Below are 20,384 nucleotides of genomic sequence, written 5' to 3'. Positions count from 1 at the left end.
TCATACAACAGAGAAAAAATCATCATGTAATATGTAATCTGAACAGATGATGACAGAGTAGGTATGCTACGTAATCTTTGTTCCTGTTGATAACCTGATCTCCAACTTAGGGTCCCTGTGTCTATGGGAAAAGGTGAGACTGCTTAGGTCAAGATATATGAATCATGGGTTATTTTCTATATATATATATATATATATATTTTTTTTTTTTTTAATCTGATATTGTGTGCCAAAGACTAAGTTGTGGGATTTGTTTGCTTTTGGCTAGAATTATATTAACTGGGCTTTGTAAATGCTCAATACTTCAGATACTTGGATGAACTGGAAATTACATCTTTGTTAATGAAACAAATGCGAAATATTAACTTTCTTGAGAGATAAAAATCTTTTAACACATGGGACCACTATGGTTGAAAACAGATGATGACAGGGAAATTCTATTTTGATGATTTTGAAATTTTTGTGAAAATGGTTATACAAAAGCTTGTCTTGTGATGACGAAAAGGTTTGGAGTCATCATTCCAGGATAGAAAATGGTGCTCCATGGATCATATGGAGAAACCTGTGAGAATTCCTGATAATTTTACTTTTCAGTCTTACATATCAGCCTTCTTAGGAAGCCATTCAATAATGGTTTCCATGACCACTCTCCCCTCAGGACAATACAAAAAAATTAAGAACCAGTCATCTTAAATAAAAGTTCTTGCTGAAATATCATTTATAAAACCTTCATGTATAACATTTCTCTTTTGAGCCCATTGTAAGCACGCTTAGAGAATTAGTCTCCGTCAAGCACAGCTTGGCTCTTGTCTTTTTCATAAAAATTTCAGTGGTTCTCTAGAAAGATTATTAGTATAATCTTTAAGGAGCCTCATGATCTGGTATATGCCTGCCTCTGTAAGCTGTTTGGCATTAGTCCCCCTTAATATAAAAGAGCCCCTGTTCTTTGGGGCTCCTTTCTATTACCTGAATATGCCCTAGCTTCTCAGTTTCTTTTATCTCGATATGGAATTTCCTTTTCTGTTTTCTAACTATCTAAACCTCCCTTATCCTTCAAAAGCCAGTTCAAATAATACCTCTTCCTCAAGGATTCCACCTTGTGCATTGTAATTTGGTATAGATTTCTTCTTCTGCCTACTAAATGGGTAGCTTTTTGAGGTCTGGGGCTCCTTGTCTTCATTTCTGAAGATGACTTAAAGAATTCATTCAGTAAAGGTCCATTCATCTGAACAGTAAAAATAATGACAGTTAGGGTTGTTCGAAGCCCCAAGGATTACCATCACTGCAACAAAAAAGGCAACATTTCAATGGATTTTGCTTCTAATTCAACTTCCAGCAGAGTTAACAGAGGAGAGTGTCACGTGTGGGAGCACCCCCCAGAACACTCAATCCAGTCTGTGGGTGCACAGGCTCCTGTCTGCTGACTAATCCTCCGTTTTTAATATCACAAGTTCCGGTGTTCTAAATTTTGGCTTTGCATGTTTTAAAAAATTATATAAGTGGCCAAATTATGGCTAAACCCAGTAACTTGTTTTTTCAAACACAACTTCTGCTGAGTTAACGCCCTGTCAATGGACAGTTTAAATTTTACCACTACTGCAACTTCCATGAGATGTAATCAGCAATCATCTAAATTTAAAGTACTTAAAGGTTGACTACAACCTCCCTGATTGTACCTTCCCAGTTTCCTCTTCCTCTATCCATTACATAAATGTTCATTTCCCCAGGTTCCATCCTTGGGCCTCAACTGTCCTCATCTTACATATTCATTCTGGGTATTCTCATGCAGTTCAGTGTTTCCACAGTCTTCCACAATGCTAATGACTTAAAAATGTGCATCTTTAGCATAGGGTTTTTTCCAGACCACCAGATCAGCATATTCAACCAACTCCTGGATGTTTCTACCTGCACCTCAAACTAAACATACTTCTATCACATGTTTTCCCCAAATCTGTTCTTCCTGTATTTATTTCCCTTCTAAGTGAAAAGGACTACTCCCCCACTGAAAACCTGGAAGTCATCCTTGAGCTACCTTCTCCTTTATAACCTTAATTTAATTGATCCTCTCTCAAATCCATCTATGTTTTCTAGGGCTTCTGCAACCATCCTCACTCATTGACCTCCTTCCAGCTCTGGGAAGCCTTCCCTGACCCACCCCCATGTGAGTTAAGTGCCCTCTTAGGGTTACCCTAACATTGTGATTACTTCCATCGCACCATCTGAAATGCCTTATGGCAACTGTCTATGTGTTTATCTTCTATTACATTACAAGTTCCCTAAGGACAAAAACTTTGTCTTGTTCTTTGCAGCCACACTGCCTTGGTACCCAAGGGCTTAATACGTGTTTCTTGAAGAAACGAACAAACCCCCTGGGCCGAGCTTCTGTCCTGCGTAGTATCTGACTGGCCCACTGTATGTCATATAGGGTCAGAAAGAATAATCCCCAACTAAAATCACATTCTTATCTTCTTTGCAGCATACATGATTCATTTTAAGCCAGTATGTAAGTAGACATTTAAATCTGCATTGTATTTTTTCTCTAAACACTGTATCATTAATTCCAAAGAAATTGAAGAGATCAAAGCCACAGTGAAAATTAACACACTAATGGTGGAAGGGAAATTATACTGTAAAAAAGTACCACCCAATAACTTCAGACTCACAATGAGAAATGAGACAATACTTTTAAGATTATAAAAAGATCAAAACTTGGCATGTCACTTCAACAAAAATGAGTAATTTTGATGTTCTTTGCAATAAAATCTAACTATTATCCTTTTAAAAATGTGTGATCACATCAAAATCTTAACCCTCAATGAAGTACTGACAAACACACTCTCTTTTGACCAAACTTGAGTCTGGCTCTTCTAAGTCGTCTTTCTGACTGGGCTTTGTCTTTAGTCCAGGTCTGCCAACTTAGTCCAGTTTAACAAGAATCCTGCTGAGTCAGTGTAACAAAAATCTCTCACCCTTAATATCTGGTCAAATTTCCCATCCCCCAGGCTTGCCTTCGGTAACAATCCTGTGGAATCTGTTTAGCCAGAATCCTCCAAACCCTTGATGTTCCTTCTTAATAACTTTCCATTAATGATCCCTCCCTGTAAATCTCTGTAACTCTCACTCGTCCTAGTTGTACTCTCAGTTGAGCTCAGTCTCTCACCCCTACTAAAAAACCCCATTGCAGTGGCCCCTACCCCTTGAATAAAGTTTGACTTACTATTCTTTAGTAAGTGTCATGAATTTTTTTCTTTAACAGCATGTAGCACAGTCAACAAATGACTATGACTTCAAGACAAAGGTATCAGGTTCCATAAGACCTGCAATGACAGTGGGATCTCCCCTCACTTTCCTGGACGTTAGACTCAGGGTGGTTTGCCACCAGCAGATACAATATTTCAACAGAGTATAATAAGCAAATACAGCACTTGTCAAAAACATTAAAAGTTAAAATTGAAGTTGCTTTCATTTTTATCACAAGAGTACTACCTAATGTTGATGGGAAACTAGACCAAAAAGCAAATTCTCAACTTATATCTTTTGTTTTCTTTTGAAGAGAAAGACCTTTAGAAAAAAACAAACAAGAAACATTGGTATCCAGGAAAGAAACAAAGTGGATGAAGATTATATGAAGCCACTAGCTACTCTAAATGAAGTACTTCCCTGATTGTTGAGAACTACATACTGGGTTCTTAGAGAAAGTGGAAACCATCTTGTTCATTAGGGTCAATGGAGAATGGAAGAGGATCCTCAAAGACTGGAGACTGGCAAAATGGTTCCCATTTTATTATTATTTCTTTTTAGAGATGGGGGGTCTTGCTATGTCGCCCAAGCTAGCGTTGAACTGAGCTAACACAATCCTCCTGCCTCAACCTCCCTGGGACTAAAGGCGTATCCACCATGCTCAACCTGGTTCCCATTTTCAAAGAGAAGGAGAAGGTAAATTTTGCAAAGTATATAAAGCTTTCAACAGGACTTTAAAGTGGATTACCAACTTTAAAAAAGAAAGGCTGGTCAGCGAACTATACCTGTGGGCCAAATTTCACACAGTGCCTGTTTTATACCTCAAGTTTTACTGATGATGCAGCCTCACCCACTTGTTTATGTATTGTCTACAGTTGCTTTACCACTGTACCGGCAGAGGTGAGTATCCCTCAAAGTGTAAAATGATTACTATCTGGCCCTTTACAGAAAAAAGGATAGATCCCTTTTTTATATTTTACACACTGATGACATATGTGCAAAACAAACAAAACCAAAAACCAGACTCCTGGTTCTAGTAGCTTTTGTTGGCTCACTAAAAACAATTCCTATAAGACTAACCTTACTGCTTTGAGAGGGTTATTTGACTGGTAAAGCAGGAAAATGAATGCTTTTAGGCTTCAGCAAGGCACAGAACACACCATAACCTTGTGGATAACATTGAGACACAGGATCTGAAGACAAAATTAAGAGGAAGCGTAACTAGGTGATTAAGAAGAATCTTTAGTTTCCTAAAAGGTTTATTGTTAAAGGTATTTTATAACATCTAGTTCATGGTGCCTGGATCTTACTGTAACTTCGTCCTATCAAGTTTAACTCAGTATATTTGGAAGACACTGTGACCATGGAACCTTTTTTCCCCTTAACTTTACAGGTAAGTTCTCTGAAATATACACATGGCATAATGTAAAAAATATCTACTTTTCCCCCTTCCTTGTTTAATGTTGTAACGACTGCTTTTACAAATCAGTTACTTAACAATGATTCAAGTACTGTTATTAAATACGTCATTTCCAAAATTCTGGCACAGAGGAAAAGAAAATGGCTTTGGAGACAGTCTGACCCAATTTAAACCCTAGCAGTTGCCTAAAACTTGGGAAAACTGCTGAACGTCACGCAGTGCCAATTTTTATGTTTGCAAATGTGACTAATATCTACCTCATAGAGAGATTAAATAAGTGATATATGTATAGTGAATGCATTATAAATGTTAACTATGGCTTCTCCAACTCCCCATGGTAGGCATGATCTTACTTTTCTGTTGATGTTAACTGGATTATATTGGTCTTTACCAGGTAAGGTGAGAAAGCCTTTTAACTTGAGATGTCCCCCCACCCCCTGAGACAGGGTCTTGCTTAGCCCAGGTTGGAGTACAGTGGCACTATCATGGCTCATGAGAGAACTCCTGGGGAGCTGGGACACTCAGGAAGGGATTCTGAATGGGGTAGGGGTCTGGGACAAATTCTAGGAGGGAAGAGAGGTCCTGGGTCCCTGTTAGGTTAAGGCCCTCAGCAAGCAACAATAGTCTTTGATGCGTTTATTAAAATTAAGTATATTATTATTAGCCTTATCTCAGGTAAATCTTCACTTTGAGAGGCTGAGAAGACAGTTTTTCAAAGGGCAACCCTGTTCGTAAGGAAGGGCTACGCTAAGCTAGAATTTCATGTTTGGCAGAATAGTACTTAATCCAGCATATAACCAAAATCTGAAAAGACAAAGTCTATTATTATCACAGTCTACTATATTTTAAAAATTAAAAACAGCTTTAAACTACAGAAGTTATTATGAAATGGTTAAATTCCAAAAGACTGACAATACAAGATGCTGGTGCGGCTGTGGAGCAAAAAGAGCTCTCGTTCATTGCTGGTAGGAATGCAAAATGATGCAGCCACTTCGGAAGAGAGTTTAGCAGTTTCTTATAAAACTAAATATACTCCCTACCATGTGATCCAGCTGTCGTGCCCTTTGATATTTACCCAAAGGAGCTGAAAACTTATTACCACACAAAAACCTGCTCATGAATATTTATAGCAGCTTTATTCATAATTGCCAAAATGTGGAAGCAGCCAAGATGTCTTTCAATAGATGAACAAACTGCGATACATCCATACAATGGAATATTATTCAGTGATAAAAAGAAATGAGCTATCAAGCCACAAAAAGATATAGCGGAACCTTAAAAATATATTGCTAAGTGAAAGAAGCCAATCTGAAAAGGCTGCATATACGATTCCACCCATATGGCATTTCAGAAAAGGCAAAACTGTGAATACAATAAAAAGACCAGTGGTTGCAAGGGATTCGGAAAGAGAAGGATAAACAGGTGGAGCACAAGGGATTTTGAGAGCAATGAGCTATTCTGTGTGATACTATAATGACATTCTGTGTGATACTATAATGACATTATACATCTGTCAAAACCCATAAAATATACAACACCAAAAGTGAACTCTAATTTGAACTATAGACATTAGTTAATAATAATGTATCACTATTAGTTCATCCATTGTAACAAATACACCACACTAATGCAAGATGTTACTGATCGGGGAAACTGCAGAGGTAGTGAGGGGAAATATGAAAACTCTATTTTTTATTCCATGTTTACTGTAAAAACTAAAACAGCTAGGAAGAAAGTCAAGAAAAAAAAGTATAGTTTAAAATAGGTAGTATACCCCCCAATACATTATAACTTAATTAAATTAAGCATAACAACACATCAGAGTTTTCTCTTTTTATCCCCAAAGAATTACATGTCCCTTAATACATCACCTGAGTTACCTTTCCCATCCTCATTTAGAGTACTCAGACCATCTCAATTTCACTTTTCTGTTCTTATGAGAATTTCAATGTTGGCTCACTCCTTTCTAATGAGTTGCCACTGTATGGACTAGAATAGCAACTGTTTCTTATACTCATCACCTTCCATGAAGTCAGTACCACAATCAGGATAGACACATGGGTAGAATGATGATGAGGTGAAAAGCAGCCAAGGAATCTCCTAACAGGAATACACAGAATTGTACAGTCATGATGATGCTATTAGGGTAAATATTTAAATAATAATTGTCTACGCAAACCATGATTAGAACACTAGGATAAATATGAATCATTCCTTCTTCCCAGAGGTAGCTTTCAATAATTTGTCAGGTCTCGCCTCAGAGAGGGTTCTTCCTAACCATCTTGGCTAAAGCGAACTCTCCCAATTCCTCCCTCACCGGTTATTGTTTTCAAGGCCCTGTCACCACCTCTTATCTGGTTTTTGCTTACTTCCTTATGGTCCACCTCTCCTGCTGGAGTGTACGCTCTATGAGGGGCTGGGGTCCAGTACCTCTTCTTTATTGCTCTCTGCCAGTCACATGGTAAACTAGCAGTTTATCAAATGCCTAAATCATGGGACTGTCGAAGGAGAACAGACAGGTAAGGACAGTCCTACACTCCAATTTGGTAACATGGACTCTCTATCCACATTTTGAATAGGCTATGTTACATGACATTATTGTCACTACATCATTAATTTCAACCAGGCTGTAGGATATTTTTGCAAACTGTTTTGAATATAGGGCCTAGTGCTATCTGGGGACTTAATAAACGACTTCAATGAGGAAGACAGTGAAAAGTAGATACCCTAGAGGGCATTAAGTTTTATTCCTATCAATGTATATACTCATGTACTAACTCCTACCAGTTTCGCTTTTAGTAATTAAAATAATTACTACATATTAATGACCCTATTCAATGTCATACTTCACTTTCTTTTTACCCTTGTTAGATCTTTACAGTAACTTTGCAAGGCAAAAATTATCTTCCTTTGACTGATGACAAAAGCTGGGTCACACAGGTTAAGTAACTTGTCAAAGGTCCACAACTTGTGAAAGAAAGATTCAAACTCAGGTCTCTCTGATCCCCAAACCTGCAGTTTTCCCCACAAAGCCAAGTAGCCTGCCTTTGTTCTAACAGTCTTAATTTCATAAAACTACTTTCCCTGTCACAAAGTTGATAATAATACTGCATGTAGATCAATATTCTAAAACTACAAGCAGTGGCGTACGTGGGCAAGGCATTCAGTCTCTTGGTGCACAGAACCTCACGTAATTCGTATCTCACACCTGCTAGAGCAACTATTTTTGTAAAATGGATGCTTCTGAGAACACTCTGCCAGGATCAGGCATAGTTTAAATTCCTATGTATTGACAGAGAAAGGCATAAGGAGAGAGACTGACTCACTGATATATTATTCCAAGTAGCGGGAACTCCTAGGGCTTGTTCCACTTGAATTTTAAATTCCCTTTCTGGCTCTTAGGACACTTTAGCTAATAAACTTACAAGTGTGGGAAAGAGTGGGGCAAATGACATATGATCACAAGAAGAGCAAGGTAATCATTGGTACCTGCCATGAATAGGAAGACCACTCACTGGTAAACAGCATACTTTAAATAAATGACGTGTGAATTAAATCCAAAGAAAACAAGTCAGAATGTCCTTTGTAACCCAGAAACCACACTTCCTGGGCTGCGAAGACACAGTAATCAGAACCACTACACCAAACTTCAAGAATGTTCCTGCCAGGTGCGGGGCTCACGCCTGTAATCCCAGCACTTTGGGAGGCCAAGGCAGGCAGATTGCCTGAGGTCAAGAGTTCAATACCGGCCTGGCTAGCATGGTGAAACCCTTTCTCTACTAAAAATACAAAAAAATTAGACGGGCTTGGTGTTGTGCACCTGTAGTCCCAGCTATCGGGAGGCTGAGGCAGGAGAATTGCTTCAACCCAGGAGACGGAGGTTGCAGTGAGCTGAGACCGCGCCACTGCACTCCAGCCTGGGCGACAGAGTGAGACTCCATCAGAAAAAAAAAAAAAAAGTTCCAAGTGCTGTCCGATAGGCTATGGCCAAGGCAACATAGAAGAAAAACATCTTCTGGGAAAATCTGTCAACTTCTCTCCTACTGGATGCAATGCCTTATAGAAACCCAACGTAGTGGAGTGAGCACTAAACTTCCAAGGATGCTGGGGCAGACAGTTCCAATAATTAAGTTATAAAACGGCAACTGAAATTATGGGGGATTCTGTAAACCTGACTGGAAAAGAGACTGTGCAGCCAGAAAGTGGCATAAGACTCATTTTAGAGCTCATAACTTCTGTGGCAACTGCATTTCTTCATGTACAATTAGGGGTGCGCAAGTTCGTATGTGTTAAATTACAGAATAGGGGATTGACATCACTGTACAGCCTATTCAAAAATTTCACAAAAGCAAGGACAAGGGGCTGCTAGAAGAAAGCACACTCCTTTTATTAGACAGTCTGAGCAGCTTTTCAACTTCTTGCTTTTTCTTCTCTTTCTTTTGGAATGCAAACTTTATCAGGTGAAACCACAGACTGATACAGCTGCAAGGAAGCTGAGGGTGGGTGTCCAGAGGTGGAGAACAGTGAACATGCCCTTACACAGAAACCCTGGGTGTCCTTTTACAACACGCAGCTAAACTGGCTGTGCAAAGCTACTGGGAGAACCAAGAGTTTAGTGCCCGAGAGCCCAGTTTTGGACATTTAATTGTATAAAACTCTCCTTCTTGCATTCATATCCATAAATGTAGCTTGGATTTTTTTCCTAAATAATTTAAACCTAATAAATGAGCTTGTGATCATTTGAAACATACTCAGAAACCTTTATACCTATCCTAAAGTATTGGCACTTTGGTATTCAAAAATGTTGTGCCAGAGACTTTTCTCCTTACCATAAATTTTAATTTATGAGTCCATGCAACGGTCCTAATGAAGATTAATTATTGCAGTACATTCCATAAAATGTGCTCAGCTTTCTCCTGTCAGCAAAGGCTACCACATGTAGAATTGGTAGTGAAAATATATCACATCCTTAATGTCTCTTTTCTAGCTGCTCAGTACTAAAAACAAATTTGTAAAAACAATTTCATCTAAGAAAAGATTGATGGGCTCAGACTTCATTATAAACATAACTGCAAAAGGAGAGGAAAAAACTGGTCCTCTTGGATCAGAATTCTAATAATCAGAAAAGGCTGGGGGTGGTGAGGAAGAACGAGAAGGCAGAAGATTGCACATCACACCATTACTTCACATATGTGTTTCCATCTGTAAAATATCTACGATGCCATTTAGGACCGGCAAAAAGTTTTTGGCCCCACTCTATTGTTCTGGTCATAAATCCAGCAGTTAACTGCACAGGAGTGTCTATGCTACATGCACGCCCACGCCATCATTTCGCATGCAATCTCAAGATTTCCCTAAAGCTCATCCAGAGTCCAGGTTAAGAATCCCTGCTCCACAGCAGTTTAGAAGGTACAATTATGTCTCTTCTCCCAGATTAAAAAAAAAATTAAACATCATACAAGTTGAGTTTATGCTATGCATTTTTCTCATGGCTAATCTGCATGTAGAACATTTTGTGCTCCCCAGAAACACATCTCATCTGCTTCTCTCTCAATCTACTTTCCCTGATTAGTTTTCAATATCCAAGATCATCACCTACCCAGGCATGTCCCTAACATTCCAGCTATCTGGCAAAATGAAGTTTTACAGTTTAGTCTCACTCTTCATCAGTCCTTCAAGTGACTTCAAAGGAGACAAAACCCAGTCTTCAACAAGGCTGCCCACTAAAACATTACTTATAATTACAAAATAAAATCAAATCACACAAGAACCCAAAACCTAAGCAACCTTTAAAAAATTTACTAACAATTTAAAAAAATTACTTACAATAACAAAAATTAAAACCCATTAAAATTACTTGTAATAACAAAATAAAACCAAACAAGAACCAAAAACCTAAGCATAGGTGAAATAAAATCAAACAAGAACCAAAAACCTAAGCATGGATACAATCTAAAAATTTTAAAAGGGAGGTGGGCAAGGAAATTATGGTGTAACCAAGGGATGGAAAGTTTGCAGTCATTAGGCACGAGTGCATTCTATGTGAATGCAATGTGAAATGACTAAAAGAAACATCCTAAGAAGTCATTCACAAAGGTTTTTTCGGTGAAAACAAAGTTGCAGCGCACCAGAGTTAGGGCACCTGCCAGAGAACCCTACTAGCAAGGGTGGTTCATCTTAGCCTCATGCCATCCTGAGCTATTCGTCCTTCTTAAGAGATCCTGGTGCTTCTGAAAAAATGACAGGCTCCCAACTGTCCTGAGTTATATAATGGTTGATTAAATGGTAGAGTAGAAAGCACAGGGCAAAAACAGTAACAGTAAAAGAGTAGCTTCTTAAACTCCCAATTTCTCACACTATGTCTTCCCCATCTTAACTCAGCCCTCACCCCAGAAAATAACATCCTCCTTGCCCAGTGTGTAGCAACCTTTCTCTAAAAGTCCGAAGACAAATATTGCCTTTCCCACCCCCACCCCAACAATCTGCCTCGGGAGTTTCTCCAAATAGTGTTCTTATTTTCAAATGTTTGACAAGTAAGAAATGATTAAGATTTTCTCTTGAAAGTTGCTCGGCATGTGAGAATGGGGCATATACTCCTGAAGTTGAAAAGAGTAAGAGGAAAGAATGGCAGGCACACAATAAATTCACTACATAATTAAGCTGAGCCAACTTCTTTCTACATCTGCTACACACAATGAGACTCAATCAAGTAGAGGTTCAAGTAATTGGAAACCGTAGTGAATAGTATTTTTTTAAACAATCATCTAGACTAAGAAAAAGCTCTTTTAGCTCCAGCCAAAAACAAGGAAATGAAAATGGCTTCTGAGAACTTTGTTTTCCAAGTGAAAAGCCTCCCACAAATTATGAAGCCGACTGTAAAATCTTAGAATAGGTACTGAGCAAAACTTATTTAAGAGATGTCACAGAACTCAATACTAGGAGAAACCACAGAGGTTAAAGTAGTTCATCTACTTCATGTAAGAGATCATTTTTAAAGACAGGCAAGTTCACTCAAAAGATAGACAAATGAATATGGAACAGATTTTCAGAAACAAAACAAAAACCCAAATAAAAGAACAAACACGCAGACCAAAAACCTTGATTAGTCTTTTGATTCAGAGGTGTGTAAAAATAGGTTAAAAGAACCACCTAATTATATTTAGACGTGGAATCGTTTACTCTGTACAGGAAAAGGTATCAATCCATATAGAAGTTATCATATCTAAATGATGACAATGGCCTCAGTACAAACTACAGATGTAATTGGTCTTATGCTACCTAGAATAATCTACCAAATACCCTACACCATGTAAGAATTCTTGATAAAGCCACCTGCCTTAAAGAACGTAGGCTGCAAAGCAAAGATTGATATAAGGTACCAAGAGTCTAGTCACCACCTTTTCTTTTTCCTTTTTTTGTTTGAAAAAGGTTAAGATTATAAATATTAAAACCTTAATTTGACTGGATAATGAATATCTGGAACATCTAGCTGTTTCTTTTTCATTGTATTTAATACTTTGCAAATTTTCACACCATTAACAATTCACACGAAGATGGCCAAAAACCAAACATGATAAATGCTACTAGATATACAAAAATTAATCTTATATGTTCCGAGTCAAGTCTCTCAGCCTGTGAAGCACAGCTGTGAGAAGCAATTTTATTGAAAGAAGAGTTTTAAATGGAATATGATTCAAGACACTCATCTCACTTTAGAGGCCACACTTTTTAGAAGTGCAATTTACCCTCCCCTCTGCTCAGTTAACACTTACACCTAAGTCTGATTCAGTGTAGACATCACTGCCTTCAGGAAGCTCTTTCTGATCCACCAGGCCTAGACTGGACCCATCACTTATGTGGTCTCCATGTTCATTCTCTACCTACTCCATTCCCTCCGCCTCCCCCAGTGCACAAACCACAAACTAATTCATCACACTGCTGTGTAATTGCTTACTTAGCTACCTGTAACCTCCATGGAACAAAAAGCTTTGTGAAAGCAGGAAAGACACTTTTCCTGTTTAATGTTTTATCCTCTGTATCCATGCCTGGCCCATGACAGGCACTAAAACATTTTTAGTTGAAAGAATGGATGGAAGAAATGTTATAATCCAGAGACTAACAGATCAAGTGGGTATTCTTAACTCTTAAGTAAAATATGATTTAAATAATGCAGAAGATTCTTACTCTATTCCTTGGCACCCCATATAGAAGCTTTTAAAAATATTTTTATTTTGAACGTGATGTAACTTTATCGCATGGACAATTTGAAATGAAAAATCATTCACAAGCCCAAAGGCAATTACAGTATCTGAGGTCTTCGTTCCTAAAAAGGTACAAAACTCTTGCAAAACTTACTGGAGGAAAGAACACAGGATTCTGTGCAGTTCCCAGCAGACCAATAAATTCAATGAATGTCACAAAGCCCACTGAAACAGAAAGCTGGGTTTCCTACTAAGCTGTTTTGTCTACAACTGCAACAACAACAACAACAAATCCTAACATCTATTAATTCTACCTGTGTTAACTCCACATTTTCGAAGAAAGAATGAGAGGTGAAAGCCAGAGTAAAACGCAGCCTAGACCAATGTGTAAGACGGATAAAGATGAGCAAAAAAGCCAGAGAACATCAAAGCAAGCTCTCGCTTCTACACCTGTTGTCAAAAATAGCACATGAAAGCCTAGATCCTTAAATGGAGTTTGGACATCTGGCCCCAACTACTTCTGTACTACGGGTAGATTAGCTGGTCCCCTGTTTCACAGTTCTGTTTTTGAGGATAAATAAACTATTCATGGTAGCATTCTTAAAGCTCATCAAAAGAAACCCAAAGTCATATAATTTTCATTGTCCCTGAAACCCTATTATAAGCAAGATCTCTTTTGGTAATGCTAACTAAACTGAGTTGAATCCACATCAGAACTCTTTCGAAATCTCAGTGCTGGAGATAACAATTCTGATAATCCTAGAGGGTCGAAGGTAGTTTAAACTCTATTGCAGCTATGCACTGAACTGAGAAAGAAGGCAGAAGTACAAACTCTTTAAAATCCTGTCAGACCTCCCTGAGGGGGAACTATTGACCCCAGATTCTGTCATTCTCCACTAAATCTGGTTCCCCATTGCCTAGTTCCAACTGACAGTGTCTTTTCCACATGGAGCAACAAAAGTGTTACTCATGCTGAATAGTTATGCGTGTCAATAAAGTGAAGGAAAAAGAAACACCCATAGAAAACTTTCAAAGAAACTAGCTCATGCTACTTAATTTGGGACTAATATCTACTTTCTAATTGGTCTATCTAGTCCCCTAAGAGTGAACTCATCTCTGAAAATGCTAAGTGTATGGCCAGAGAATAACCTACTGAGAGATGTGATGATGTCTAAGAGGTCAGAGTACTAGTCATTGCCTTAATTACTGAGTAGAGGGTTAGAGACTGCATAGCAAGTAAAACCTGTGAACCTATCAGGAGGACCCACTAAAGCTGACATCACAAGATCTTAGCACATAGTCATACAGCTTATGAGAAGCAAAGAAAAAGAAGGTGTAGCCAAACTAGAAGAATACAGAAAAACTGTACTGGTGCTACTATGCAAATAGTAATAGCAACAGCAATTACTACTGTCAAAATTCTAGTATATACAATCTTCCAAATACATTTTCTTTATCCAAAACAATTTTGGTTTTAGTTTACATACATCTTGATTCACTGCCATTGAGGTAAAGAAACCACAGAAAACGGAGAAAAATGGAAATTAAAGCATAAATAGAAATTACAGACATAGGTTACTACTTACAATTTATTCCAAATCCTGCCTGCTAGTACAGGAATGGCAAATAGGTTTTACCTTCTGTATCAGTTCCAATTGATTGATAGAGACTGTGCTGAGGACTGCTTAGGCCAAATGGAACTGAATAGAGAAATAGCCTACTCTGAATGAAGGACAGGGGAAATTAAGCACCAGTAATATGTATCTGCCATCTGGGGTCTAGTCCAGTTTCTCAACTGTGGGCAATTTTGCTTCCTCAGAGATACCTGACAATGTCTAAAGATATTTTTAGTTGTGCCAAATGGTATTGTTAGAGGCCAGGGATGATGCTAAACAGCCTATACCCTTCCCCAAACAAAAAATTATCTGAGCCGGAATATCAATAATGCTGAGGGTGGGAAACCATGGTTTAGTGAAGTCTATGTTATGGTTAGTCCATGGAACCAGGTCTTTAGTCAAATGACATTATCCTGAGCTACTTCTCTCAACACCAGGATGATTCTATACACCTAACTAAGATTCTAGAACTAGGGAATCAGTTTAATTAACAAAGATCACATTGGTCTGTCCCTAAATTTTATTGTGACCACAGACAAGTTATTTTAGCCCTTAAAGCCTTGGTTTTTTCATCTAAAAGGAGGCTATAAGATTAGACAATGTCTGTGTTCACAGGCCAAAACAAAAAACCTGCTAGGAAGCCCTTATATACACTACAGGAATAAAATCCCTCATCAGTAATCAAGCCCTTGCTGATATCCTCCTCTTCAACAAAAGACAATTTTTTGTCAGCTTAAAACAAGTTAACCAATCCCAGTCTCCACTAATGCAGACTTGTTAGCTGTGCCTGAAATTAAAACTGCTGTAATTTTCATATAATGCTTAAATACTTTCCATCTGAACCCTTGTCTTTAAGTTAAGATGCTTTGTCATCTCTCAAGGTACTCCTACCTTCTTGTCCATCACCAGTACACTGTATGAACTCGGCTTCTTCCAACTCTCCATCTATGTTCTGCCATCTCTTGTATCATTCAACCTATTAATATTAGGACCAATGATATAGCCTCTTACAACTACATTTCTTTTTTAACCCTGTAAATCTCCTTCATCAATCAATTAATCCATTCAAATATGTCAAGGCATTCTCTGTGCCATGACATTGATATTAGGGGTGGGAAGTGAGGCTAGAGCAGTTAAGTGTTGGTACAAAAAAAATATGTAAAGACAATTTCTAGGCACAAAACATTTACAGCTAATTAACAGGATGAAATACATAAGCTACTAGAGAACGAGTTATATTAACTAGGTGGTAGCACGGAAATGTCACTAGAAGGGCAAGAAATGACAGAAGAATGAAAATGAAATGCCTGCTGTACACAGATGAAAGATGACCCAGAAACTGTCATTAAAAATGTTAGGGAGAAAATCCATATAAGTCCAATGCAGAAGGATTGCTGACATCCCACCAAAGGTTTCAAAGGTTGACGCTATCTTTTAAAGGTATATTAGACAGATACGCAAAATACGGCTGCAGAACTGTAAGAACCAATTAATGCTCCTTCCAGAGAATCAAGTTACATGGAAACACTTGGAAGATAATGACTAAAAGTCATGTATGTTACATTAAATCACATCTACCAAAATACAGACCCAATAAACCCTTCTAAAAGAGGTACATTTATATAAGAACCCAAGGGGCAGCAAACCTGACCCCACTGGGGTTCATCTAGGTCTCAGACACATACACCAAGGAACTCAGTGTGTACATTTACTCTTAGAGGTCAATTTTCAATGATTAGGAATATGCCCAGAACCTAAATTATTTAATCCTTATGGCACAAACATTTATATATTTTTGTAAATTCTAATCAAATTCTTTTCATCTGTGGTGCCTCTTGTGGTAGTAAAGCAAACATGTCTACTACCTAGAGCCTACACATGCTGTATAAAGCTAATATGTTCAACCACCTAGTTGTCCAACAGCAAATGGAAGTTTCTGGCATCACCTCAGAAGACTGCATTTGGATAAGTGAATTTTCTCTATTAAAAAATAATTCATGTTTAAATATGCATGAGACTCAAATGAAGAGTAACTCTGTCTCCCCACAGCATTTTCACCTAAGAAAATCTTTAAGACTTTTTCATAATGTTCTTGTTTAAAACAAATTATAACTCCCTATGGCCTATTTCTCCAACTCCAAACTCCCTGTGCTAGCACTTCAAGGGTTCCATCAAGCTTCCTCTTTTCTTCCATCATATTAATTCTATCTGTTGTCATTAGTACCTCCCTTCCGTAAAGAAGCTCATTGGTTTAGATCGAGCATGAGGTTTAACATTCTCAACTTTTAAATCAATAGACTCTTAACGTAATCTAATACATAGTACTCTGAAAACAAATGCTAAGCAAGTCATACTATTATTCAATTCTTCACATTTCATTTGTTTCTGGCAATGGTAGCAAATAAATAATCCATAGATTTTAAAGTGAAGGAATTTGTCAAAGGTTGTTTCTGTACAGGTTTTCCATTATTTTATTTATTAAAAACCATTTTTTTTGGTAGATTCAGGGTCTCACTTTGTTGATTAGGCTGGTCTCAAACTCCTGGCTACAAGCAATCCTCCCACATCAGCCTCCCAAAGTGTTGGGATTACAGGCATAAGCCACGGTGCCCAGCCCCTCCAGTATTTTATTTGTTATTTAATTCCATATAAAAGAATATGGAAGAATGATGTCCCCTTCTTAAAATTCAAGGACAATTTTTAGCAGTATCTTTAATAGCGTTCTTTGACAATGAAAAAAAATAAAACCCTAACGCTTTTTGCAGAGAACATATCTTAGTGCATCAAATACTTAGGCATAAAGGACTCAGAGAAAGATAAGGAAAAAAAAAAAAAAGGAAAAACACAACTCATGTATCACACACATCCATTAATAAGGATTATAAAAATGATCAACAAGGCACTAACATGATCAGAAAAGCGTATTTCTAGAACAATCTGCAACAAAATGAGTAAAAAAATAGCAGCAGGATTTCCAGGAATATAAGTAAAGATATATTTAAAAAAAAAGAAAAAAAGCAACAAACATCTCGGAGTAGAACTCTTAGTAACGTCTTTTGGTGGATTCATTAGAAGACTCATGTGAGTATTGAGGATGCATTTCATACCAATGGTAAAAACATACCTAATTTTATTTTCCATATCTTCACTATCTGAATCTTCAGAGCTTCTGTACTTATCTGGATCTGGGAGCGTGCTTGGATCAAATCCATCATCATCATCATCACTCCAATCCAGAAAGGCTTCCTCTTCATCTTTGGCCTAAAAAATAATAATAACGGAAATTGTAGTTGAAGAAGTCAGTTGATAAATAATCAGGTTTTATTTCCAGACCCAAATGGATACCCCTCTAATTGACATCCTCAGATTAGAAGTTTTCTATTCTGGTGAAGGCAAGCGACTTTCAGAACCACAACCATTTGCAAAGAGAATGAAAATCCTTATCATTTCAAAAATAAAATAAAATAAGATTCAGAAAGCAAATCACTACTCAGTCCTTTAAATACAATACAGGAGAAAATTGTCTATTTTATTATTTCCATGTAATTCAACTCAATTATCAAAGAAATAAAAGCCAAGTGCTGTGGCGTGCTCCTGTCATCCCAGCTACTCAGGAGGAGGAGGCAAGGGGCTTGCTTGAGCCCAGGAGTTTGAGGCGGCAGTACACAATGATCACGCCTGTGAATAGTCACTACACACAAGCCTGGAAAACATCTCTAAAATAAAATAAAAATAAACATAAAGAAACAGCATATAAAGTTGTTTTAGTGCTCCTGTCCACACATCTAAGTTTCAAAACTACCAAAAATATTAGGTGAAAATATAAAAGACCAGAAGCAAGAGTACAGTAACATTTGTTTGATTTTACGACCACAAAAGTATAAGTCTTAAAAAACTATCAGATCTATTAACTGGGCAGGGTAGCATGTGTCTGTAGTCCTAGCTACTCCAGGGGCTGAGGCGGGAAGATCTCATGTGCCAGATGGCTGAGGCTAGAGTGAGCCATGATTGCACCACCGCACGCCAGCTTGGGTGATGAGCAAGATCTCATCTCTTAAAAACAAAACAACAACAATCATCAGATGTGTACAAGTGTATTTATAGTGATGGGTCTTCTAAATTCAAATGCAAGTGCAAAATCACTAAGAACAATGGGAAAAGGGGAGGAACACCAAGAAATGGGAAAAGCAATAGTGCATGGGAGGGAATGTATGGAAGTTGAGATCTTTTCAGTTTCATGCAAGCAGGTAGGTAAGGGGGCTTTTTTTGTTTTTAATTTTTGGTGGTTATTTTTGTCAAAAAACAAAATAATGCAAAATTAAATGTATTATACATTTATGTTATGAACATCACATAACAAATTTATTTCTGGTAGACTGGTTTTGTCAACTACTAGATAAACCAAAACTAGCAGTGGCACATGCATTTAACAGAAAATTTTAAGTAGGACTAAAAAAACTTCAGGGTTTCTTTCAGTTACCATCTTTACAATACTTCTTCATACCAAATGATACAAACTTCAATGATTCTTTGATTCCTTTGATTTCCAATGATTAATGCTCGTTCCCAGAAATTGAATAACAATTCAGAATAGCATAATAATACTAATTCAAAGTAATAAAAATTTACTTTCAAATGGACACAATGCTATTTTGGATTTTGTTTAATGTGTTTCTTGTAATTGACAACATCTAGGCTTTGCTATTTCCTGACGTACAAAATGATTGCAATGTTGATGCTATACCGTATTGTCTGCGCTGCATTACAGTCAATTCATGACAATGACCAATAAAATGTATAATACCTATATTATGGAAAGCATGATGTGACTAATACCTTTATTAACAAACAAACAAAACCACTATCATTTACAACACAAGTCACTAAGTTAAAAATATCACCATAATGAAAACATTCTGAAGTACAATGTCTTTTTAGCAAAGTCTAAAAGTATGTACTTTCTAGCCATATACGGTAAGTAAATGGACATTCTTAGCTGCTCTCTTTGATTTCATGAATCATTTAAGAGATAATTTACAAAAATGGGACTGTGAAAGGGAAACAGGGACGGCAAAGTCACTAAGCAAGAGGGAAGTCAAGCTAGGGACTGTGTCAGGCAAACCTGTCTCCCATTTTATTCCTAAATAAGATAGCTACAAAAGCTACATACCTCCCTTGCCATTTGCCCACAAGGATATTCCTTGTGAACAAAGGACAGACAGAACTCAAAGTCATCCCTCTGCTCATGTGAGACAAATGCTTCTCTGATTGCTTCCTCTCCCCTATTGTTTCACTGAGCCAGACTAAGGCGTGAATGATTCCTCTACCTCCGCCTCACATGTGATTTGTGTATTTAGTAAGAGGCTAACCAGAGACTCAAAAGAATGCAACTGTTTATCTCTTAGCTACCTATGACCTGGAAGTTCCTTCCCTGCTTCGAGTTGACCTGCATTTCTAGACTGAACCGATGTACATCTTACAGATACTAATTGATGTCTCACGTCTCCCTAAAATGTACAAGCTGTGCCTCTACCACCTTGGCCGCATGTCCTCAGGACCTCCTGAGGCTGTGTCATGGGTGTGTCCTTTAATCTTGGCAAAATAAACTTTCTAAATTGGTTAAGATTTGTCTCAGATATTTTGGACTGACAGAACCATCCTCGTTTTTACCTCCTTTTGACTTATTTTCATGAGTCAGACAAATATTCTCTGACATATCTATTACCTCACAACTGTCCAAAAGAGCTGGACAACTCGAAGCAGGGAGGGGGGTTTCAGGTCATAGGTAGATAAGAGACAAACGATTGCATTCTTTTGAGTCTCTGATTAGCCTCTTACTAAATACACAATTTACATGTGAGGTGGAGGTAGAGGAAAAGTCGCTTGTGCCTTAGTCTGGCTCAGTGA

The 20,384-nt window shown here is 37.7% G+C and overlaps 1 protein-coding gene across 3 annotated transcripts in view; it reads right to left on the bottom strand.

Moving 5' to 3' along the window:
* Positions 1-20,384, bottom strand: part of DDX10 (DEAD-box helicase 10) — a 342,707-nt gene that overhangs the window by 4,348 nt on the left and 317,975 nt on the right. For all 3 annotated transcript variants that reach the window (XM_050758689.1, XM_050758690.1, XM_050758688.1), the window contains one exon: positions 17,602-17,738. In XM_050758689.1, the coding sequence (XP_050614646.1) occupies positions 17,602-17,738 (137 nt within the window). The remainder of the gene's footprint in view (positions 1-17,601; positions 17,739-20,384) is intronic.

Source organism: Macaca thibetana, chromosome 14 (assembly GCF_024542745.1).
Source record: "Macaca thibetana thibetana isolate TM-01 chromosome 14, ASM2454274v1, whole genome shotgun sequence".
NCBI classification, from domain to species: domain Eukaryota; kingdom Metazoa; phylum Chordata; class Mammalia; order Primates; family Cercopithecidae; genus Macaca; species Macaca thibetana.
This window is presented reverse-complemented; position numbering and strand designations above follow the sequence as displayed.